The sequence below is a fragment of the Hippoglossus hippoglossus genome, chromosome 11 (assembly GCF_009819705.1).
Source record: "Hippoglossus hippoglossus isolate fHipHip1 chromosome 11, fHipHip1.pri, whole genome shotgun sequence".
Classification (NCBI taxonomy): Eukaryota; Metazoa; Chordata; class Actinopteri; order Pleuronectiformes; family Pleuronectidae; genus Hippoglossus; species Hippoglossus hippoglossus.
Window position 1 is genome coordinate 1,212,273 of NC_047161.1, and position 25,338 is coordinate 1,237,610.

Genomic DNA, 25,338 nt, shown 5'->3' on the forward strand with positions numbered 1-25,338 from the left:
TCTCTCCTCCTCTCTCCTCCTCTCTCTCTCCTCCTCTCTCTCCTCCTCCTCTCCTCCTCCTCTCTCTCTACTCATCTCTCCTCCTCTCTCTCCTCCTCTCTCTCTCCTCCTCGCTCCTCTCTCCTCCTCTCTCCTCCTCTCTCTCTCCTCCTCTCTCCTCCTCTCCTCCTCCTCTCTCCTCTCTCCTCCTCTCTCCTCCTCTCTCTCTCCTCCTCTCTCTCTCTCTCTCTCCTCCTCTCCTCCTCCTCTCTCCTCTCTCCTCCTCTCTCCGCCTCTCTCTCCTCCTCTCTCTCTCCTCCTCTCTCCTCCTCTCCGCCTCCTCTCTCCTCTCTCCTCCTCTCTCCTCCTCGAGCTCTCCTCCTCTCAGACTCCTCCTCTCTCCTCCTCTCTCCTCTCTCCTCCTCTCTCCTCCTCTCTCTCCTCCTCCTCTCTCCTCCTCCTCTCTCCTCCTCTCTCCTCCTCTCCTCCTCCTCTCTCCTCTCTCCTCCTCTCTCCTTCTCTCTCTCCTCCTCCTCTCTCTCCTCCTCTCTCTCTCCTCCTCTCTCCTCCTCTCTCCTCCTCTCTCCATGATTCAGTGTGGAAAGTAGATCACACTGATGTGACGGACACTTTATCTCACTCGGGGGGATGTTGTCATCTCTTTGGGAAACGCGGTCCTCTCTCCTCCTCCTCTCTCTCCTCCTCTCTCTCTCCTCCTCTCTCCTCCTCTCTCTCTCCTCCTCTCTCTCTCCTCCTCTCTCCTCCTCTCTCCTCCTCTCTCTCTCCTCCTCTCTCCTCCTCTCCTCCTCCTCTCTCCTCTCTCCTCCTCTCTCCTCCTCTCTCTCTCCTCCTCTCTCTCTCTCTCTCTCCTCCTCTCCTCCTCCTCTCTCCTCTCTCCTCCTCTCTCCTCCTCTCTCTCCTCCTCTCTCTCTCCTCCTCTCTCCTCCTCTCCTCCTCCTCTCTCCTCTCTCCTCCTCTCTCCTCCTCTCTCTCTCCTCCTCTCTCTCCTCCTCTCTCCTCCTCTCCTCCTCCTCTCTCCTCTCTCCTCCTCTCTCCTCCTCTCTCTCCTCCTCCTCTCTCCTCCTCCTCTCTCCTCCTCTCTCCTCCTCTCCTCCTCCTCTCTCCTCTCTCCTCCTCTCTCCTCCTCTCTCTCCTCCTCCTCTCTCTCCTCCTCTCTCTCTCCTCCTCTCTCCTCCTCTCTCCTCCTCTCTCCATGATTCAGTGTGGAAAGTAGATCACACTGATGTGACGGACACTTTATCTCACTCGGGGGGATGTTGTCATCTCTTTGGGAAACGCGGTCCTCTCTCCTCCTCTCTCTCTCCTCCTCTCTCTCCTCCTCCTCTCTCTCCTCCTCTCTCCTCCTCTCCTCACTCGGGGGGATGTTGTCATCTCTTTGGGAAACGCGGTCCTCTCTCCTCCTCTGCTCCTCCTCCTCCTCTCTCCTCCTCTCTCCTCCTCTCTCTCTCCTCCTCTCTCTCCTCCTCTCTCCTCCTCTCTCCTCCTCTCTCTCTCCTCCTCTCTCTCTCCTCCTCTCTCCTCCTCTCTCCTCCTCTCCTCACTCGGGGGGATGTTGTCATCTCTTTGGGAAACGTGGTCCGGACGCTGGGAGGAGCTCGACTGAAGCTTCAGGTTTCCTTTAGAATCTGGATTAAACATTAAACTGCTGCCAACAGTTCAGCAGCACAAGGAAGAGATGGTAGAAGATGGTAGAACGTCCTCCAGGTGCGTTCACTCGACCAATCTAAAGGATGCGTGGAGGTTTGTGGGCAGTGACTCGTCACATCGTTGAAATGGCCACGCCTCTAACCTAAATGACCCTTCAGAGTCGAACAGACGATACCCTGTGATTGACAGCTCGTACCGTGCAGGTGGGCGTGCGCTGTCCTCAAGCTTTCAGTCAGGCTCCGCCCACTGCTCCTCCGAATATGGTTACGTTCGGTTTGAAAACAGCAGCTCACAAACCAATGGGAGACGTCGACACACTGACCTTTGACCTTTGACCTTTGACCTCAGCGTTTGCCTGAGCTGAGACATGTTTTTGGATTCCTCCTCCATTAGATGTTAATTTGTGAAGACACATGTCCCCCGATGAGGCTCCGTGAGACAGACACTGGACAAGAGACCAGTTCAGGAGGGATTCAGCGGCTCAGGGTTCTTACTGGTTCAGTGAGTGTGAGTGATGGTTTCTACAGAATCATCATCATCATCATCATCATCATCATCATCATCATCATCATCATCATCATCATCATCATCCAGCCAATAAACAGTTTAAATAAACAGTTTCATGGGCCAATGAAGTCGCCTCCAGACTAGAGCGCTCCTGCAAATCAGATCGAAGGGTTGAACCTGCGCCTCTACCGACGGAGGGATCAGCGCTCGTTAAATCGGTCTGAGCGATCGGACGACCCCCCCCCCCCCCTCCATCGTTTCCTGCTGCCTTTCTTGCGAGGAACATCTATTCTTACACAGCATTGGGCCTGAGTTAGAGCGGCTGCTGCTAAAAATAGAAGCAGGGTAAAAGAGGGAGGTCAATGAGAGATGGAGGGAGGTGGGAGGAGGGGAAATGTTACAGTAAATATCGGTCAACAGCTCCCTCTCTCTCTCTCTCTCTCTCTCTCTCTCTCTCTCTCTCTCTCTCTCTCTCTCTCTCTCTCTCTCTCGCTCACATCTCACCCTTGACTTGTGAAAGGTCTCCTCTCTGGTGATCTGTGGAAAAGAACGAACAGGTTTAGCAGCGTGGTTTCAGCAGGATCCTCGTGGATCAGGGTCTCAGAGCCGCTCTGGTCCCTCAGCTGTGTGTTTCCAGAGCAGAGACACATTTAACCAAAGCATCACCGCCTGCCACTACACTCAATTATCCTCCGGTTATGGGGGAGCTGATGTACAATCACTTGGAGGCAGAGGAAGGCTTTCAGGAAGTGAGAAGCCTCAGCATCTCCACACCTTCCTCTCTGGGCGGGAGAGACCATGAGTCCTGACAGAGGAGACAATCTTCTGCCTTCGTCTCTCTGACGTGTGGAGAGACTGTAAACCGTCATCACAGACATCCACTCAGAGAGGCTGAGATCCTCACAGCAGGTCTCACACTGCTTCAGCTGGAGAACTAAATCTGTGCTGCAGTGCAGCGGAGTCTAGACTGTGCCTAAATATATCTGTTCAGCAGCCAAACCTCCCAGGAGTCGATAAATCAGACTCAACACGCTTCTGTGTCATTTCTGTGACACACTTACTCCATTACATGCTGATTTCAGTCTCGAAAGGGAACAGTTACTCCAGAGGTTCCACAGACCATCACCACGTGGACGTGAAGGTCTGATGGTGTCTTCAAATGGAAACGTGACCAGATGAGACTTTTGTAGGACCAGTGTTATGAAGAGGGACGGAGAGGGACAACACCCCCGAGGTCGACTCACTGGGTCAGAGTAGTTCCAGAGTAGTTCCTCTCTTGAGCAGGATCACGGGGGGTTTACAGCAGGGGCCCCTTCTTCAGACCATGACCCCCCCCCCAGGAAACATATGATATAACCTCAAAGATAACAAAGGTTTTGACAGGACGTTAGTCTTATGGAACCTTGTGAGGGGTTTCTCTTTATAAGCTGATCATTAAGGTCACAGGACTCAAGGTGATTCTCAGAAACCTGTTGTTGCTCAGGGGCCCCCTCTGAGCTCCAGGTCCGCCGTGTCTGCTGCAGCGCCCCCTGGTGTAACGTGCATGCTAACCCACGAGACAAGCAGGAGCGATGACAGGACTCCAGTAGATATGAGTCAATATAATGTGGATCAGTAGCTCGGTGACAGCTCGGCCTTGATACCCAGTGACGGGAGGAGATTACACATCAACCGTCTCTGTCCGGGTCCACCACAGAATGTGATGAGTTCTTTCTTGGCTCCGTCAATTTCCTTTTCATGGAAATCCATCCAGTAGTTTTTGTGTCATCCTGCAGACAAACACCCAATCAATCAGATTATTTATTACCTGGAGGTAATAAAAGCACGACTTGAATTTCCAACTGCAAACCAATCTTAGCTGAGCGCCTGTGACAGCTGACACTGTGACTCGTGGTTTGCAGCGAACGTCTGAATACGAGGAAAGAAAGGAGCAATAAAATAAAAGGTCTGTATTTAGTTGAGTTGATTTGAACCTGAAATGTTTGGCTCCATCCTGCTGTCATCACAGAGCTCTGTCTTCTGTCTGAGAGGTCGTCTTCCAGCAGATCTCCGTCCACATCTCCGTCCACGTCTCCGTCCACATCTCCGTCCACGTCCAGCCCAGCGGCTGACGAACACCGCTCAGCGGCACGGAGGTCGTCCGAGGCTGCTCGTCTTCCTCACCGCCGCTGCTCTCTTGTTCACGCTGACGTGGTGAAGTGCAGCTGCAGTCGGACGCTGGAAACACGGCATCAGCTGCCGGTCGCCGTCACAAGGAGGCAGAGGCTCGTTCAACACCGTGTTTCTACTGAAGTGCCTCTGATCATAAAAACTACAGTGAGAAGAGCCCAGTGAGGTTCTCACAGCAGGTGTTTCACCAGCAGGTGTCGGGGGGGCGAGCTGCATTCACGCCACAAACAGGGAATCAACATGTAGAACAAGCTTAGAATAATAAAGTATTCTGCTGTCAAGTCACGAGCATAATTAATAACTCTTTAAGGCTGTTATCATCGTCGCTGACTCTTATCACAACTTGACAGTAGAGTTAGAAACAAGCTGCTAAAAACATTTGACTCCTTGACTTGTAAATAAAGATGGAACTTGGCTCCTGGAAGTGAAGCTACGTCATCTCTAGCGCTCCCTGGTGGCCGGCTGCTCCTTCACTTTGAAGTTTAGAGAAGAAACTCATGATGAACTCAGACTGTTCCACTTTGTCGTCCGTCGACCACACTGTCAAAATGCCTCTCGTTAATAATCAGAAGTATTTATTTATTTATATTTATTTATTCATAGATAAGGTTTCATCGTTTGTGTCTTAGAGGACGTTTGTGTCTTAGAGGACGTTTGTGTCTTAGAGGACGTTTGTGTCTCAGTGGACGTACACGCAGCGCAGACAAGCCTTCAGTGTAAAGAGTCATTCATCTTGCTGACTCAGCTTTTTGCTACTTGAGAATATGAAAAGAGTAAATCCTGAATATTTTGTTCCCTTTCGACCCTGAAGCTCTTGATGAACAGATTTCCTGCTCGGTCACCATCCAGCAGTGAGCGGCTCAGTGAGCAGCGACACTGCAGAGTCACTGAGGTTAGAGGCTCACACTTCTCATTCATGGTGAATAGATTCAAAAAGCTTCAACAACATGAGCTGTAAATGTGCATCCTACTGTTTCCTAAACCTTTACTATATCATCTGTCTCACGTGAAGAATATCCGTGTTACAGATTTACTCTCTACATTCATCAGACGTGTGTCTGTCGGTGTGAGGTGTAACATGATCCTCTGAGCGCGTGGTCACGTTTTGGCGTCTGAGTCTCGTTTGGCAGGAAGCGGCGACAGAGCGAGACGTTCTGCGAGCTGCAGACTCACAGTTTGGCAGAAAGCAGCTCGATTTCCACTAAAACAAACACAGGCTGGCTGATGCGAGTCACATCTGATGTGACACTCTGGCCTGTGCAGTCGTCTGTGAATGCAACTGGATCAGAGCGGAGTCGGGCCGGTTTTATTTTTAACCAAAATCAATTCAGGCCAGTAATGGAAAAAGAAGGTGACGCCTCCTTCGGGCTCGTCTTTTCTGAGTCGCTAACCCTTTTTTCTTTTTTCCTTCCCAGTTTTTCGTCCTTAAATTTGCATCACAATGCTTCTGTGGACACGTTGCAGCTCCAGGTTCTCAACGTGAAGCCGGCAGCCGCGACGCCAGATGAATTTTAGATGTGACACGCAGCTCGGAAAGCGACTAAAAGCTGCACCGTGCAAACCCACAATTGTCTAAATGGCCCTCGTGAGGTTACTGCTCTCAGTTCCATGACTTCCTGTGAGGTGGAGTGAGGGACCTGCACACGGCTCCTGGTCTGTGAGGCAAAGACCGGGAGCTGGAATTTATCTTTTCATTTAATCATTTTAGACACGGTTCATTTTGTCAAATTGAGATTTATCGATAGCAGGAACCAACTTCTTCTATCAGAAGTTAAAGCTGTTGTGTCTTTATTTACTTTGCCTTTGAGTTTTCTTATCTTTTGTTGTATTTTGTGGTTTGTCCCTTCAGGGCCACTGTAATTTTAATCTCAAAATATAATAATTTATATGATTTATACAAATAAACACAGAGTGAGACGCTGTGCACACATTTAAAGGAGGAAGACTCAGTTTTCACTCTGTTGCAGGCGTCTGCAGCTAAAATCTCTCTCTCTCTCTCTCTCTCTCTCTCTCTCTCTCTCTCTCTCTCTCTCTCTCTCTCTCTCTCTCTCTCTCACACACACGCGTTTCTTAATTAATTAATTGTGTTAACCCACTCGCCCTCTCCAAGGCAACAGGACGGCTGCAGTCCGTCCCGGCACACGCTGTCCTTCAGCGTCTATCTGGACGAGCACTGAGTTCATCTGTCGGCTCTGTATTCGTACACGAGGCAGGACAGAGCGTCTGATTCACCGGCTTGTGATTGGTCCGGTAGATGAACTCCTCGACCCCACGGCTCCACTCCACCGACACTACTTCTACTTGTATTTCTACTTCTACTTCTACTACTACTTCTACTTCTACTTCTACTTCTACTTCTACTTCTACTGCACAGACTCCAGATGACGAGATGATGGCAGCGTTCGTATCTGAGAGATTTTAGTTTCACGTTTAGGATGCAGAGATGCGTCGTCCATCTTTATTCACAGTCCCTGGTTGGAACCGTCTTTTACATGTGACCCTCTGACATTAACATCTTGGCTGTGTCAAATCCTTGCCTTCTGATGGAACTTCACATACAGGTGGCGCTATAACACCTCAGTGAATTAGCCATAAGTCAGAGGTAGAGGAGAAGCTACTGAAGCTTTAAGATTTCCGTTTCCTCCACAGTCACCGTCTGGTAAAACAATACTCGGCTGTTTGCTCTTCTCTGTCAGGTGTGTTTGAGGTATCACCTTCCACAGGAAAGCCCTCCTCCCTCCTTTCCTCCCTCCTTCCCTCCTTTCCTCCCTCCTTTCCTCCCTCCTCCCCCCTCCCTCCTCAGTATCGATCGTCTTACCTCTGCTGACAGGCCGACTGACGGATGCCCCGTGTCGGCTACAGGATGGCGTGCGCCGCGTACACATGGATTGTGAGATCTCGCTGCCAAGTCAAAGGGTGAAGGGTACACCGAGTGAGGTGATTGGTCAATAATTTGATTGACAGGCAGCCGTGAGCATCTCTGACCTGAAGAGAGAGAGAGAGAGAGAGAAGGTGGGGGTGTCTCAGTCAGGGGCGTAACAACAGGGTCTGCAAATCAGGCATGTGTCTGGGGCCACGAGCTGAGAGGGGCCCCTTGAGAAGCAACTTAGTGAGAACCTCGGTTTCAATTCATTTAATTTAGAAATCACGATTCAAGAGAATCAAACCAAACTCTCTTGAATCCCATCAGCTGACCAACAGGAATAGAAGTGAACCGATCCGCTGCAGCCTCCACTCGTCTGGTTCCAGTTCTTTTGGAACTCGCCTGCAGGGATTTGCCCTCGAGAGCATTAGTGGAGTCCGGCCCTGGTGCCGGGTCACGAGGTCCGGCTTACAGTGCACGGTTCCTCCCAGAGGTCGGGAGGCTGCGGCTGGTCGCTCCACGTCCTCCATCGCACAGCAGTTTCTGTACAGATTTAGTTTTGTCTTGTCGGAACAGAAGGAATCAGATACACACGTGTCACCGTGTCTTCTGCAGTGTAATTAATCCACGGGGGGGGAAACAGTCTTTGTTTAAAAACAGAAACACCCATAAATGCTCAGCCATCAGCGTGGACTCTGAATCCTCTTAAGCTGCTTGGCTGGATAAAGCTTTACTGTTTTGGGGGAGTTTAAGAAACAGAATTAAGAGTTTGTCTGGAGGAAGAAGGCTGAGCAGCAGGCGGACGCGTCCACGTACGAAGACACATGTAACTACACTTGGTCTCTGGGTGGTGGACGTCCCACAGAGGACGTCTAACAGGAAGCAAACTGACTGAGAGTCTCACGCTGAACAACATTAGCAGCGCAGCGTGAGCTCCAACCCGGCAGTGATCCAGCCGAGCTTTTAACACGAGTCCAACTGTAACAACGAGGCGTCTGTCGGTGTGAAGACGAAGCTGTGAATTAAAAACTACATTACACTCAGTTGTTGGTCGAAGCTTCGGGGGAGTTTTACACACTCTTGTATTTCAGCAGAGGACAGAAAACTGGGCTCAGGTTCAATTCCAGCAAAAGCCGGAGTTCATCACTGAATGTGGGTCAAACTAACTTCAGGCAGAACTTCAACTACCTCTAATGTGCAGGGAGACTCTATATACACTATATATGATTTATTCAATGATTTCCTCTTTATCATCTCTCTTGTTTTCCTTTCATGATCTAAACCTCTCATCCTTTAAGGCACTGACATCGAGAGGGGGGAGGATTTTCACTGAAGGACGTTCACTCGTTGTTTTGTGTCTTCTGTGTATTTTATGTTTTAAGAGTAAAGTTTGACACATAACTCTCCAGCTTCGTATATTAGTTGCATATCTATTGATTCATCTCGGCTTGTAGTGAGAAGGAAAACCTTCATGTTTGTGATTCAGATTATTATAGAGTCTGAGCACAATGAAAAACCAAAGTGCTTTTTCAGAAGCAGAGGAAATAATAATGTCACAGAGACGAGAAAGAACCGAGTTTTCTTTAGATCATAAGGGATCAAACAGAAACCTCCAGAGGCTCGAGGGAATCTGGGGTGGAGACCACGCACACACACAGACACACACACACACACGCACACACACACACACACACACACACACACACACACACACACACACACACACACACACACACACACACACACACACACACGCAGTCAGTCAGAAGAATGCCCAAATGGATGGGTGGAGGTATTACCCCAACAAGCCGCGGTGAGCAGGGCTCCCTTAGTGTTGTGTGTCGGTTCAGAGCGTCCGCTGCTGAGGTGAGTCAGAGCCACGACTTCACTTCAGATCACAGTCACAGTCCGTGTGTCACAGAAACACACACACACACACACACACACACACACACACACACACACACACACACACACACACACACACACACACACACACACACACTAAAGGAGCACGCAGACACACATGGGAACGCACACGCCCACAGCCCCGAGCGATGGCAGCAGACAGGCCAGGGTCTGCCAGAGAGCTGTCAGGAGCTATTGTTGCAGCATCACCACCATGTCACCCTCCTTCCACACCGAGTGTGTGTGTGTGTGTGTGAGTGTGTGTGTGTGTGTGTGTGTGTGTGTGTGTGTGTGAGTGTGTACGTGTGCAGGTGCACGTGTGTAACTGTGTGTAGCATGTTGTGGGTGATGGCTTGTTTGTGGCAGCTTCTTCTTCTCCACCTGATTGATCATCTTTAAGGTCCTCCTATTTTCTCCTCTCTCTGCCCTCCCTCCATCAACTCCTCTTCCTCACCCCTCCATCACCTCCTCTTCCTCACCCCTCCGTCACCTCCTCTTCCTCACCCCTCCATCACCTCCTCTTCCTCACCCCTCCGTCACCTCCTCTTCCTCACCCCTCCATCACCTCCTCTTCCTCACCCCTCCATCACCTCCTCTTCCTCACCCCTCCATCACCTCCTCTTCCTCACCCCGCCATCACCTCCTCTTCCTCACCCCTCCATCACCTCCTCTTCCTCACCCCTCCATCACCTCCTCTTCCTCACCCCTCCATCACCTCCTCTTCCTCATCCCTCCATCAACTCCTCTTCCTCACCCCTCCATCCCCTCCTCTTCCTCACCCCTCCATCACCTCCTCTTCCTCATCCCTCCATCACCTCCTCTTCCTCACCCCTCCATCATGTCCTCTTCCTCACCCCTCCATCACCTCCTCTTCCTCACCCCTCCATCATGTCCTCTTCCTCACCCCTCCATCCCCTCCTCTTCCTCACCCCTCCATCACCTCCTCTTCCTCACCCCTCCATCACCTCCTCTTCCTCATCCCTCCATCAACTCCTCTTCCTCACCCCTCCATCATGTCCTCTTCCTCACCCCTCCATCCCCTCCTCTTCCTCACCCCTCCATCCCCTCCTCTTCCTCATCCCTCCATCAACTCCTCTTCCTCACCCCTCCATCCCCTCCTCTTCCTCACCCCTCCATCACCTCCTCTTCCTCATCCCTCCATCAACTCCTCTTCCTCACCCCTCCATCCCCTCCTCTTCCTCACCCCTCCATCACCTCCTCTTCCTCATCCCTCCATCACCTCCTCTTCCTCACCCCTCCATCATGTCCTCTTCCTCACCCCTCCATCACCTCCTCTTCCTCACCCCTCCATCATGTCCTCTTCCTCACCCCTCCATCCCCTCCTCTTCCTCACCCCTCCATCACCTCCTCTTCCTCACCCCTCCATCACCTCCTCTTCCTCACCCCTCCATCAACTCCTCTTCCTCACCCCTCCATCACCTCCTCTTCCTCACCCCTCCATCACCTCCTCTTCCTCACCCCTCCATCACCTCCTCTTCCTCACCCCTCCATCACCTCCTCTTCCTCACCCCTCCATCACCTCCTCTTCCTCACCCCTCCATCACCTCCTCTTCTTATTTATCTAAATTCTTAATTTTTTCCAGAGCAATCATCCCTCTCTAATCTCCCCCCCCCCACCCCCCCCCACCTGTGTCCCTGTGGTGCAGTAATGCAGCTCTATTGGTCCTTATGGATTCAGCACTTTAGAAACATTTTCTAACACAAATCTTTCATCGCTTCCTCTCTTCCTCCCTGGTGCTTTTCAGTCTCTCCTGTTCTTTCATTGTCTTGTGACGTCCTGGACGTGTTCATAGACGATCTGAGTATCTGAGTTCATCCGCTGGTTTTTAACAGGAAATCTTGATAATAAATACACTGATAAATTTGCTCGTGGCAGATCAATGAATTAAGGAGTTGCTCAAAATGATCAACAAGTTGTTTGTAGTCAGGTGGTTTTGGCTCAGATGACTTTGGTAAGTCTGAGGAACGGTTTCAAGGTTTTGACTAAAGGTTTGTGGACCTTCATCATATTCCATATTCTTGAGTTTGATGAGTTTTCAGTGATCTTATTGTTCAAATAGTGACCCCCCCCCTTTTTCCAACAGCAGATTATAATTTGAGTAAATCAAAAAGCTGAATTTGCAGAAAGGGAAGATGTGACGCTGCAGCTCGTCTCCATGTCTAACGCTGATAGAAATGATGTCTTCTGACACAAATATCTTTCCTGGTGCAGCTTTGAAGACAGATTAAATAAAGCAGCTCAAATCTCCCTTTGAATGAAAAAAGAAAAATACATAAACACGTTGCCAAAACTGTGGAGCCGAGTGAGTGAGGTATGAGAAAGCTCTCATTGGCTCGATGAGGCGTGCGGCTGCAGCCGGCCGCTTGGCAGCCGGCGCTCCTCCGTCAGACTTTGATGTCTCCGATTCTTTCCCCTCAGACCTTCGGCTCCGTTGCCAAACAGATTAGACCGAGCGGCACCAACGTCTGCACCGACGACCGCCTCGTAATCTGGGGACCGCAGAAGAAAAGCCTGAGGAAAGTGCAGCAGAGGCTTTTTCAGGACAATGACGAACGAAGGAAGACCTGAGTTTCTTAAGGCTGGAAATATAATCCACCTCATTTCAACACCTCTGAGCTGCTTCAGATACATAATGACAAGATTTGATTCAGCTTGTTACTTTGATAAATCTTAATTTGGCTAATTAATGAACTAATCTAAATCTTAAAATACAATTAGTTTTATGAGAAAACTATTTGCTTAGTTTTACAGAACTGACAATCAGTTTGGGAATATGAGACTCAGACTAGAGACTCAGACAGACTAGAGACAGCATTAAACAGTAGAAGAAGAAGAAGAAGAAGAAGAAGAAGCGGCTGTGGCGTACTGTGGAATACTGTAGTACTGTGGAGTACTGTAGTACTGTGGAGTACTGTGGTACTGTGGAATACTGTAGTACTGTGGAGTACTGTAGTACTGTGGAGTACTGCGCCTGAAGGTGCTGATGCTGCTAGTGATACCATCATGATGTTACCATGGCAACCAGATGAGGCTTCATTCATTTTCTCCATTCAAACAGAAAGACTACCACCCCACCCCCCCCCGACAACACACCCACGTCAGACACCGTCTACACACCAATCAGAGTCAAGTATAGATAGACTCCGCCCACGTCCTTTAGTCCTTAAATTACAACATGAAACCAGAACTAACAGATCAGATGAAACTATGGAACAAACACATGAAGCTGGTTCAGCTGATAAAACAGATATTTCCTCGGTGTATCTCTATTTTAAATGACATGAATATAATGACACACAGGAGAAGACCTTCCCTCTTACACTCGACTGCAGAGTCGTGCACAAACAGAAATGACATTTTGCTCAAAGGTCAGTTTCCTCACAGGTACTGTACCAGAAGTCCGAGGCTCCGAGCCGCGTGAGTCAGCGTCTAACGAGCGGCTTCAGACTCATTTCAATTCATACGCAAACTCTGATTCACATTCATAACCAGCACAACTCATGGATAAGTGTGAGCTGCGTTCACATCAGTGTTTTCCTCAGTTTTCCTCAAAGTGCTGTGCCGATAAAACCAATCACACAATCACACAATCACACAATCACACAATCAGACAAACACACACGTGGAAAGAATCCTGAGCTGCAGAGGAAATTGTGTTTTAGATTTTCTGTCGAATTGGAACAAGCTAGAATTCTGTTAAAAGATTAATAGCAACAGAAAATGAATCTTCAACAATCTGATGATCATGAGGAGTTTAGGTAAAAATAACAAATACTGTCAGATGCATTTCAGTTGTGTGTTATAAGATTTAAACTAAAAACTAAATCAATTTGAATGGTGTCAACTTGGCTTTAAATCAAAACACTATTTCCTACATTTTTTATATAATATATAACATATTAATCGATAATGAATATTATCACAGTTGCAGCAATAGAAATGTCATGTGTGAGCAGAGCTTTGTGTTTGAATCAATTTACAGGAACATTGACATTTCCTTCGAGGACACGATTCGATATGGAAAACCATAAATACGTTAATTTCTGAAAGTACAAAATGCATCTTAAGTGAAGTTCAGTTCCACCTGTTTCCTTCCTCACCTCCCTGTCCTCCCCTGCTTCCTCTCGCCCTCCCCCCCCCCCCCCTCTCTTATCTTTGGAGCTTTTTGGTTTATCTTATTTTCCCAGCAGCCCTTGCTGCTCTCTCCTCGACATGCCCTCTGCCCCGCGGCTCTGAGCTTCGATCAGTCTCTTGGTTTTGTTCCTCTCCTCGTTTCTTTTCTCAATACCCCGCCTGCTCTCTCTCTCTCTCTTTCTTCAGCTTCCCTCTTTCTCTCACTCGCCCTCTCCTTCCCCCCCCCCCCCCCCGTGGCTCCAGCAAGGAGCTCCATCAACTGCAGAGGTCTGTGGTGCATGTGTGTGTGTGTGTGTGTGACTCTGTATGTGCCTCCATGCGTGTGGGTGTGTTGTGTGGAGTAAATGGCCTCCAGGATCCCCTGGGTGGCATTTCAGATGTACTCACAGAGAGCAGAGTCATGACTAAGACTGCATGGCTTTCATTAAGGGAGAGAGGGAGGGAGAGGGGGGGGGGGGGGGGGGAGAGGGAGAGAGAGCATGTCTGATAAAGTTGAATAAGTCGGCTGAACTCAGTATAAATCTTGTCCTTCACCCAGATGAGTGGAGCCTGAACAACGTGTCCGTGTCGAGTGTGTGAATCAACGAGTGTAAATAAAGATGGATGACGCAGCTCGTCTTTCCCCCGTTGTACGAAACCAAAGCTCAAATATCCTGCGCTCTGCACGGAGGGGGAAGTGTTGCAGCCTCTTTTATCTGAGTCGGGTTGTGAAGCGTCACCTGCGTCTGAAATATTCGGATTTGAAACATCAACAAATAAAGACGGACGACACGTCAAATGTCTCGGACGTGGTTTGGAGCCAGTTGTCGTCGTGGAGCCGAGTCTTCATCACAAACGACAGCTGGAAGTACGAATAATAAACAGTATTAATATTGAGGGGTTTTCTTCTGCTGAACCTAAAGTGTAGAGCAGCGTATTCACCTGATTTAAATGTGATCGTTTGAGGAGTAAAACTCATCAGACGCTGAACAAAGAGAAGCTTTTAGCCCATTAGGACCCAGATACTTCCCTCAGGAGGTGATGGAGACAAAAACAGAGCTGAGACGGAGGAATATTGAACTTCAAGTTAGTGATCATGTAACTAATGGCTGATGTTTACAGAAGGAGTTATTGTTGGTTTAGAGAGTGAATTACTCTGTTTTCTGTTCCTCTGGGTGAACAAATGTTTCCCTTCTCATCGCCTGTGATAATGAATTTCTCTGTTGTCGCTACCTGGACACTTTTAAAAAGAAGCTCTGTGATTCAGCGGGACTGAAAACCACAACCTGACGTTTTCTAAAACCATTCTTCTGATATCAAACCGTTTCTCTGTCGCTTCACCCAGGAGGGAAATATCATGAGTGAGTAAAAGCTGCTGGACAATTTGGACGTGTTGTCATGTCGTGGACTTTCAGGCAGTTTATCAACATTAGTGTCTTTGGACTTTTCAAGAATCGAACCGGTTCAGAGCAGCGGTTTCTTGTCCTTTGAGATTTAGTCCAACATCCCTGAAGTGAATCTCCAGCTGGGAGCAGTGACGGCGTCCCCCCCCCCCCCCCCCCCCTCCCTCTCCCTCCCTCCGCCGCCCTTTGCCCAGAAGGAGTTATTGATATTGATCTGGATGGAAAGCTCAAGTCTCCATTGAAGGCAGCGTGAAGGCGGAGGTATTTTTAGTCACCGTCGATTGGCTGCGGGTCAGATCGAGGAGGGGGGGCGGCGGGATCGATGCGGACGTCACCACCGTGGACGTCGGGGCCACGTGCTGAGAATACAATACGTAGGAAACATCGTCCATTAGTGCGAAGTGGACTGATAAGTGAGCGGAGGCTGCGTTATTGATTTCAGCTGTTAAATCCACTTCAATCAGCCGCTCATCAAAGAGCGGATCAAAGAGCGGTGACGGGATCAAAGAGGATTTTTTAAAGCTTCAAACGATGAACTGACGAAAAAAACCTGAAGATCGTCGCAGCTTCAAATAATCTCGTGTTCAACAACTTCTCAGCACGAGCGCCCTCATCGTGACTTCTGTCGTTCGTAGCTGAAGTTCGACTAATTTCACAGCCCTTGACTTTGAGTATTTCTCCTGCAGCGTTTGTGTGTGTGTGTGTGTGTGTGTGTATGTGTGTGTGTGTGTGTGTGCACGGACGAGACGGCGTTTTATCTCAAATCTTACCAGCAGATATAAGAGATGTAGGTTATAATTTGTGTTAACAAGGGGGAAGCCTCTCCTTTCATCGCCACTTAAATCTAATATCCTTCAACATCCCGGGCCTCGCTGACTCATGAGGTCGTGCCCCCCCCCCCCCCCCCCCCCCGCCCCCATGTGCCAAGGCATGGCGTAGATAATTAATCTAATTTTAGCGCCGGCTCCGAGTGTTATTCTGGATGGAGATTTCATTTTCACTCATGTTAATGCGTGTTAATAAAAGACGACGAGTCCGAGAAGGATTCAATTGATTCTTTAGGATCCACGTGAACTTACAAGCAGCGTTTATGATCGTAGCATAAGTTGGTTTATTGGCTTCATCAAGTTTGTTCTTCAGTTTCTTCAGATTATCACAGAACTTGGTGGAAAGATGCAGTTTGTGTCCAGGAATCACACATTGAATATTAGTGTGGATCCAAAGAACATTCATCACTCTATCATTGTGTGACAGGACTTTTTTTCAACATTTTCTTTGAATAATTCATACTTAGGGGACTGATTTGGTTTAGTGAATTTAAATATGGTTTCATAAGGGGCCTGCTGGGCCTCGGCGGAGCTTTGAACCCTGGAACACACTGGCACAGTCCTGCAGAGAGATTGGAAAATCCTCTTTTTAAGTATTTAAATCATGAAGCGTGTAAATGAATAAAAATCAGCAGTGAGAGCCGAGCATGTTGAGCAGGAACAATAAATCGATTAGAAAAATCTGTTTACGTCTTCTGCATTTAATAAATAGAATCATCACTTACTGCAAAACAAATCCTAGATGTGTGAGACGTCTATAAGGAAAGTGCTGCTGGTGTCAGAGAAGCAAAGTCCTGTTCTAAAATACTCACGAGGTTCGAGCTTCAGGGACAAATCGTTTGTTGTGATTTATGCACAAAGGAAAATGTTATCCGACAAAATATAAAAGTAAGGGACGTCGTAAATGACACATTTGATTGAACAGCCAGAAACCAAAGTATATCCACGTAACTCCGTACAAACTGCGGTAAAACCAGATTGAGTTTGTCCGTGAGCGAGTTCGCTCTGAATCACTCAGCGTGAGAGAAGCCGAGGTCGAAGTTAACAAGCTGCTGAAACCAGAGTCACATGGAGACTGAGCGAGGACGAGGGACTGACAGAAGGAACGAGTTCTACTGACCAGGCTGCCTCCACCACACAATCTGGGACAAGTGGGAGACGCTGGGTGATGGTGGATGATGGAGTTCTGTTCTCTGTGAACTCTTGTACAGTTTGATTGTTGTTGATTTACAGAATCGACGACTCTTCACTGACTCATCTCTCTAACAGACAGAAATGTGCAGTGGATGTACAAACGTCTCTGGGACAGAAAACTGTTCAGTGGAGGAATGAACTCCGTCTGATTATCAGGTTATAAAACTATAACTGAACACAGTGAGTCACGTACGAGCTGCACGGAGGTTTCTCACAACTTAAACTGGTGTAAAGGTCAGACTCAAGGTCATGGTGTAATGTGAGGACGGGGTTATTATCCAAATCCTCAGATTCTGTCAGACACTGGAACTGCCTCTGCTTTCCATTTCATCACCACTGAATTATTCACTTATTAACAAATCCCTCTATTACTTATGATAATAACTGGCAGAGCGGCTTCCCCCCCCTTCATCACCCGTTTAGACTCGTCTCTGGCCTCCGTGACGCAAACTGGCTGTGCCCTCTGTGTGCCAGGGCTTGGCGTGGATAATTAATCTAATTTTAGCTCGGTGTGTGTGTGTGTGTGTGTGTGAGTGAGTGTGTGTGTGTGTGTGTGTGTCAGTGTGTGTGAGTGTGTGTGTGAGTGTGTGTGTGTGAGAGAGAGAAAACTGGACAGTGTGGTCATTTTCCTCAGCGAGTTGTTGAAGGCTACGTCAGTCTGACACTCGGTTGTCTCTCCTCCATCTTCCTCCTGCTGTCGAAGACGCTCGAGACAAAACTGTTGATCGTTCTTAGTTTCCTCTTTCTCTTTGTTTTCAAGCCTCCGCGCTGTCGCACCTTCGAACACGATATCTGAAGAAGACCTTGAACCTTCTTCACTGGTTCAAATGTTGAGTTGGAGGCAGAGATGAACTGATCGAAGGTCAAAGGTCAATGCGTGTTCTGGTGTTGAACACATCTTCGTCTTCAGATTCGTTTGAGAACTTTTATACGTGTTGGAGGTTTGAAGGTTAAATCCAAGAAGAGCAGTTTCATTACCTCTGGTACAGATGTTAACTTGGGGTCAAGGACGGGCTGATGAGACTGGTGCATTAACTGGTTAGTGGAGGTCAAAGGTCAAAAGGTCTCCTGTGACCTGAGAGAGAAAAGCATGTGACTGAACCTGCTGTGGTTGGAGGAGAAATTCAACCACAGGCTGTTTGAACCTGAAGCTGCTGAAGTCTGTCAGAATCAAATGATCTGAAATTAATCTCTGTCTCCTTCTCTCTTTGCTTCACCAGCTGTGGATGCGGTTCCGGTCAGGAAAGATGGAGATCAGGTAAAAAAAACGTCATTATCTTTCTTCCTCTTCTTCTTTTTTGTTTCTGCACACCTCAATCTGTTTTTCCATTTGGCTGAAAGCCTCAGTGACTGAATCCAAGAGACAGAGACGGTCCTCCGCTCTCGTCTCGTGTCTGAGCAGTCTCCAGACAGAGATGTGTGAGAGTGTCATTTCACGTCTCCTCAAACCTGTTAGAGGCGAGAGAGGAGGCGCAGCTTCTCACCTGCAGCTGCCTCCTGCAGTCGCACACATCTGAACTCTGAGAGGGACGACAACAAGTGTGTGTTTATCTCTGTGAGGCTACATCTACATTCAGTGTAGTATAGCGACTGTTCACGTACACTGGACATGTGGTGTCTTCTCTCTTCTAGTTGTTATAGCAGCTTTAATCAGAGGTTATTCTCATTATCTATCATTTATATATCATGAGCTGATTCTTTGTTTGAATCCCGGAGACCAGACAGAGACAGAGAGAGGGAGGAGAAGCTGAGTCTGTTTCAGTCTGACAGAGAATCACCGGGGACGTCTGAGAGCTCCTCGCTTCAGACAGCCAGTGAAATATTAAACATGCTGGTCAGGTAGTTGAGGTGCACACAGTATCACTGCAGCTATATCCTCACTCTGCTGCACGTCTCCTCTCGTGTCCGTCTCCGAACCAGACACTGTCCAAACTCTACAGCCAATCTGGAGTCATTTAAAACTAATACAGTTATTATTATAAGTACTGCTCAGTCATTATCTTGACCTTTAGATATACGAAGACATTAATGATGTCTCACTAGAAGCTCCTGGGTTTGAGTCTTTCTGTCCTCCTGAGTCTTTACGAGCTCCGGTTTCCTCCCACACTCCAGATTCATTAGCGACTCTAAATTGGGGAGGTGTTAATCGTCTGTCTGCTGGAATCACTGATAGTTTGGCAACTTGTTGAGGACGGATCCCGTCTCACCGAGACCGAGCAGGGGAAGGTTAAGATGGACGCCCACATGCTGTCGTGTCCAGGGAGTCTATAGGTTTACAGTTCAGTCGGCCAATATGTATTTATATGTCTCACTGGAAAGTCTTACTGTTCCAGAAGCTTTTTGAAGATATTAATTTGGAGAAAGAAATGAATCTGAGGATTGTTGGTGTGAGTCTCCAGAGGCTCAACCTTGGTGCTGCTGTGTGTGTCTGCTGCACACTCTGTGTGTGTGTTTGTGTTGATCGTCTCTTACCAAGGCCACAGTGCCCCCCCCCCCCCCAGGGCTCAGACTATTACTGAGCCATGTATCACTTCTCAGCTGTGGACCCTGGGGAGAGAGAGAGCAGAAGAAAGAATGAGAGAGAGAGAGAGAGAGTGAGGGGGGGGGGGGGGGGACAAAAAAACAGAAAACAGAGACATCCATCTTATTGTCTTTCTATCACTACTGCTGCTGCTTCCTCTTCTTCAGGGTCATTTCCTCCTGTGCCGAGGCTGGAAGGTCATCGTGCACCAGGAGTTTTATTAGCGTATAAATATGTTAAAGGTCATTTTGTGAACCTTGTATCGCTGCTATGTAAATAAACGTGTTACAAGCCAGAGCAGGAAGTTAACTAGAGAATAAATGCAGCGTGAATGCTGAGCGGCTGAACGTCTCCTGTAGATGCAACCATCATTAAATCCAGAATCTAGAAGAAGCTGAATGTTTCATCAGCTGTTGTTAAACTGTGATCAGAAATGATGTCGTGTGTATTTGAAGATGTGACAGCTGCAAGATGTTTAACACAGAAGAAGCTGTGGTGTTTTATAAAGTCTGGAAACTTCTCTGTAATTCAGAGAGAGAGTGGGGGGGGGGGGGGGAGAGAGAGAGAGAGAGAGAGAGAGAGAGAGAGAGGAAATGATGGAATATAACACAGGAGCTCGGGGAGATGATTCAGACTCAGAAACAGGAGGGGGGGGGGGGTCTATTAACAAAACACTACAAAGTAAATAGCTGGAAATATAAGTACACATGAGAAAAAGATGAAAAATAGATAACGAAGAGGAGGAATCTGCACAGAGAATTAGCTTCAACTACTAAATCTGTAGGAATTTGTTCAGGAATGTTAGCGACAGCCGATTAACGTGGTTCCGTCGATTTGGACTAAAACTAGTATTCACAAGTATGACGTCTTTTTCTCGCTCCGGTCGCTAAGAGACAGAATTTATCATCACGGGGAAAAACGTCAAAATGCCAGAACGCCGCTGAGTGCAGAATGAATCATTAATGAGTTGATGATGTTTTACAAGAAGAGAAAAGATGGAGATTCAGATGTTGGATTTATAACAAGCGATAAATGAACACGTACAATACATAATAATACATTTCACGTATTTGACAAACCTACGATTAGTTTTATTTGTCAAACTTTAGTAAGTTAATGTATCAGGTTTTGCTTTAAATGAATTAAAAGACTTAAGGTGTGAAAGCCAATAAGAACTTCACGTCACAGACTGAAACCAGCGCGATGAGCTCATGGAGCTGGACACATGAAACAGGAAAGTGAGGAAAACATCCCTGTTGCATTAGTGTCAGTGAAAAGCACATTAGCTGAAACATCAGCCTGTTTGTGGTTCCACTGAAAGTCGGATCAATGCTGAGTGCTCCTGTCGGTGTCCTCTGAGGATTCACTCCTCCGTCTGACTGAGGGGAAACTAACCCACCACATCCCACTGAGACACGTTCACCTCAGAACCAGGACGGACCTCAGTGAGTCTCTGAAAGAGGAAACCACACAGACACATTTTTCTTAAAAGCAACATATATATATATATATATATATATATATATATATATATATATATATATATATATATATATATATCCCCACTATTCAGTTTCTTTGATGTTTTACCTGTGATGTTTCCCAACAGGGTCTGAAGAATACTTTGAAATATGAAAGAGCTTCAGAAACTACACGTGTGACACAGAAACTACAGATCATCACACACAAAGCAGATTGTTTCACTAATATGATTCCACAGCTCTATAATCTACATTAATCCTGTAACTTGTGTGTATTATAAAAGCTCTGGTTTTTATTATTCCACTAATAAACTGAACAGAAATATATAAATGTAAAGACCTGAACCTCACAATAACCATAACAAGGTTCTTTTATGTTCTTCCCTGAATAGATTCAGAATTTAAATCACGGGCAGTTAGAAGATTAAATAAAAAACCTGTCAAACACAAAATATGAATTATTGACACAGAAACGTTCATAAAACATATATACATTCACATGTGCATGAATATGTTTTATGTACATTTCTTATTACACAGTACACACTCATATCCTTGTATCTGTGTGTGTAGTGAAGTGATTGGCAGCCGGCTCCTGTTGGGACAATGAATCTACCGCACATCACCACAATAGAAAGAGTGTATGTGCGTGCATGTGGCCCAGTGCATGCTGGGATGGCTTAAGCCCCCCCCCCCCCGTGCTGCTGAATGAATAGAGACAGAAAAATTGAAGGATTGGTTATTACTGTGTAAACTGTCTGCTTCAGGAGAAACGTTTAGAGGCGTGACACCCGGCGGCAGAAAGAGCCGACTCCCCCGGCGGTGAGCACAGTTCACTGAGCCGGTGTTATCGTGGCTGAAGGGATTCCAGTTCGCACAATGCTGCTGCGTCTCACCGCCGTCCTCACCGCCGTCCTCACCGCCATTGGCTGTTTTGAATCTATTCAAATACAGAATATCAGCGCACACACACACACACACACACAGACGCACACACGCACAGACACACACACACGTTACAAAAGGCGGCGGTGACGTCTGACTTTTCGTCCTCGTTCGACCACGAGAGCTCAACTTTCTCACTCTGAGGACGGTTTCTGAATCCAAATCCCGAGACCTCTGACGCGAGCTGTGTTAATAACACACTCACACACGGAGTCCAAGGACACGGACGACACCAGCATTACCACTTACACATCTCTGACCATTATGAATCAGGACTGAAAGCTCCCACACACAAAGCCATTAACTCCGTTGTGAGAGCAACACACTGACCCGGAACCCGGTTGAATTTCTGAATAATTCAGAGGGTAATATTCACTTTTCTGCTCCAGAGCACAAACCCATAATGATTCCTGTGCAGAGGTTCTCAGGGTCTGTGACCTCAGCTGACGGCCGACTGATCACAGGGGCTTACATCTCAAGCAGTGACTGTAAATAAAGACGGACGACACGTCTGCAATTTCTCCGTCTGTGTTGGAACGAAGCTAAAATATCTCGGATGTGGACGCGGCCATCTAAAGGCGACGACGTCATTTGGAGTCTGTGCAGCAACTAACATTATTTTATAGATTTTCTTATTGATGATCTACAAATCATCATCTGACCCACGATACCAAAGACACAGAAGTTTTAAAGTTTTAATAAAGGACGACGGACTGCATTTGTATTCACAGTCTTGTACGTACGAGATAAAGATGTTTATGAGTCTAACTCCTCCAGGGCTCAGCAGAGGTCAGCCGAGGTCACAGATGCCTCAAAGCCTCTTTAACAGCGAACACATTAACATTTAACTAAACAGGAGTTAATACAGTTCTGTTGTCGGGAGTCATAATATCAGAAAATATTAAGATCACGATGAGTCGCCTCCTCCGCCTCAGACCTCGGCAGTGATTTATTCACGTTGTTGAAAGTGAAAGATTCATTTGCTTCAGACCGAACTTTGTCTCCACTGATCAGCACGTTCATCACGTTTCAGATTAAATAAAGGTTATTCAATAAGTACAGTTAAAGCCGTCAGCTGAGTGCGATTAACAACATGTTTGTTCAGTATATATTTTCTCTAATCTATTTCTGACCCAGGTTGTTTGTCAATGACTCGGTTTGATTCCCCAGATCGTTCCCGTGCGTGTTAATGTGGATTCATATACATATTTAAAAACCAGAGTCGACCGGTGACTTGGGCTTTTCGCTAAATCCCTGCGCCACATCTCAGGCGCTGCTTTGTTGGAGCAGGATTATTTTTATTCCTCATTCTCTTGTCATGAAAAATAAACATCTCTGACATGAATATTACATCGACGCTTCACAGGAAGCGGACGGGGGCCTGCGGGGAGACAGAATGAATTCCAGCGTTCACTCTCAGCTCGCCCACGGTTTCAATTTGTGGACCGACCCCCGTATTTGACACTGGATGAAAAATGTAAATCAGGAAGGCAGGACGGCCTTAAACCAAGTCTGGGCCAGATTAACATTCACTCATGTAGATATTGTCTGTGCCCAGCAGCTGCTGATTAAAGCATGAATAAATACAGAGACCAGCTCCATCTTAATGTTCCATCACCGCTGGCTCAGGTTCTCTCTTCTCATTCTTTCTCTTATTGCCAAATTCAAATGAGGCAGCTCATCGTCCACCTGCCGTGTTGTTAATACATTTCCATTTTTATTAATATTTGCTTTGTTTGTGTAGACGAACCGGTGACGGCGCCGTAACCAATCTCACCAGGAATAATAGAATCATGAAAAGGCCCCCGACCCGTTCAACTCCTGCTTCCTTCAATTTCTTCTCTTTGAATGATTCTTGGGAAACGCGGTGAAACCGGTGAAGCATCTTTACAGCCGCAGCATGAAATAAAACTATCCACCGAAAAATTCATGTGCAGATCAAACAACCAAGGTTATTTTAATCTAAGGGAGGTTTCACACCTGCCTTCAGTCGGGTGGGGAAGTTGCTTGGACACCGAACATGTGATCCGACCTTGAATGACCCTCAGCTCTGTCTGATCCGCCTCGTGGTGACCGGCAGCAGCTCGCTGACATCACGAGATAAAGTTTGGCATTTTGACACAAAGTTGAGGCCATTTTCTGTTTCACTTCCCGTGAAGTCTGTGATCTGTGACTTTGAACTATAAAAGGATCATAACAAGCTCAAAGTGCCAGTGGAGAAACTCTTCAGGGCGGCGGCACCGAAAAATCCTTCTGACAGCCGAGAGTTTCAAATCTGCAGAGCAAACAAAACCAAATGTTCCCTCCGCTGCCGGTGAACATATCCATGACTGTGCATGATTATCTGTGTGTATACAAACATATATATATATATTTACATTGTATACAGAGAATTCAATGGAATCAACTCATCTTTTCTTGCAACCTAACTATAAATTTGTAAGTTTGATTAAATGCAAGTTAATTCAATGTGGATTGTCTAGTTTTAACTTTCACATTTTAGATAATATAAAGTTAATCGGCTCTTTGGACTTGAGATGATGAGTTGAATGACTCGAACTCATTTAATTTAGTTTTTGTTTTTGGCTAATTAACTTCTCATCGGTTTCCCAGAATGCATTGCTTGAGAGTCAAAGGCTCACATGTTGACTCTTGTTCAAAAACTGAATCTTTAACCTGAGAAAATGTAAAAGTCTCTTGTGGATTCAACTTTTCATCTAAAGCAAACAAAACCCGTCGTTGAGTCCAATTAACTTAATTATTTTAGTTTCAACATGATTATATAGAAACAGAGCTTCATTAAGTTACATTAACTAAAGGATTTAAGTAGAACTGAATGAATGTCAAGCTTATTTGAAAAAGGAAATTACCTCAACTTATCTTCTCAGATTCAGTCGACTGTACGTTTTAAGGTTAAAACAGGTTTTTTTCCTGCATGTGTTTGAGTTCACTGAATTGACGGTGACCAGGTTCGTCCATCCATCAGACTGGATGTTGCCCCTAGCAACAGGGTCACTGCTGAATGGTATCCATTGGTTACCTACACACGTTGGAGGTAAATGGACAAAGAGCGATGGTGCAGCTGACGACACTCAGACACAGAACCATCATTTCACTGTATCTCTACGTTTCTCCTCATCTTCTCCGTCTCTCTCTCTCTCACGCTTCCACTCGGGTGATTAAGGTAAAAGCAGTTTCATTGTGAATTCTCTGTTTTACATGTTACACAGTTTACTGGTGTAGATGCATTTCTGAGCTTAACGTTGTTCAGATACACAAACATCGTTGTGTTTTACAGTTAAGAATGAAAAGGGTTAATATCAAATATACAGCTGAACCTTCAGGTTAATTTTAACTTTTGACTCCAAAGATTGAATTCGTATTTAAATTTAAATGCAGATTTATTTAGAATATTGAGCAGTTAAAGATTTAAAGACTAGAGACTCTGGCCCCAGATGACATCAGCAGCTAAGATGGCAGCGTTCGTGTATCCGACACCTTTTGGCTTCATGTCTGGATCGTGGGCGGATGTCGAGAAACGTCGTCCATCTTTATTTACAGTCTACGATTTAAAAATTGAAACCAAAACTCGTATGAGGTTCAGAACTGAACTTTTAAAGTCTTAGTTTTACCTGAGAGCATTTCACATCACCGAGGAAACTGCCGACACCTTAACGTCCCAACTGTAAATGTTCAAAGTGCTGTGATTCCGAGCTGAAGCTTAAAACCATTTTCTAT

The 25,338-nt window shown here is 46.7% G+C and overlaps 1 protein-coding gene across 9 annotated transcripts in view; it reads left to right on the plus strand.

Moving 5' to 3' along the window:
• Positions 1–25,338, plus strand: part of LOC117771048 — a 39,758-nt gene that overhangs the window by 2,946 nt on the left and 11,474 nt on the right. For 5 of the 9 annotated variants that reach the window (XM_034601038.1, XM_034601041.1, XM_034601046.1 and 2 more), the window contains exon 2: positions 17,871–17,911. In XM_034601038.1, coding sequence (XP_034456929.1) covers positions 17,871–17,911 — 41 coding nt within the window. The remainder of the gene's footprint in view (positions 1–17,870; positions 17,912–25,338) is intronic. The other 4 variants (XM_034601039.1, XM_034601042.1, XM_034601045.1 and 1 more) reach the window with 1 other exon arrangement.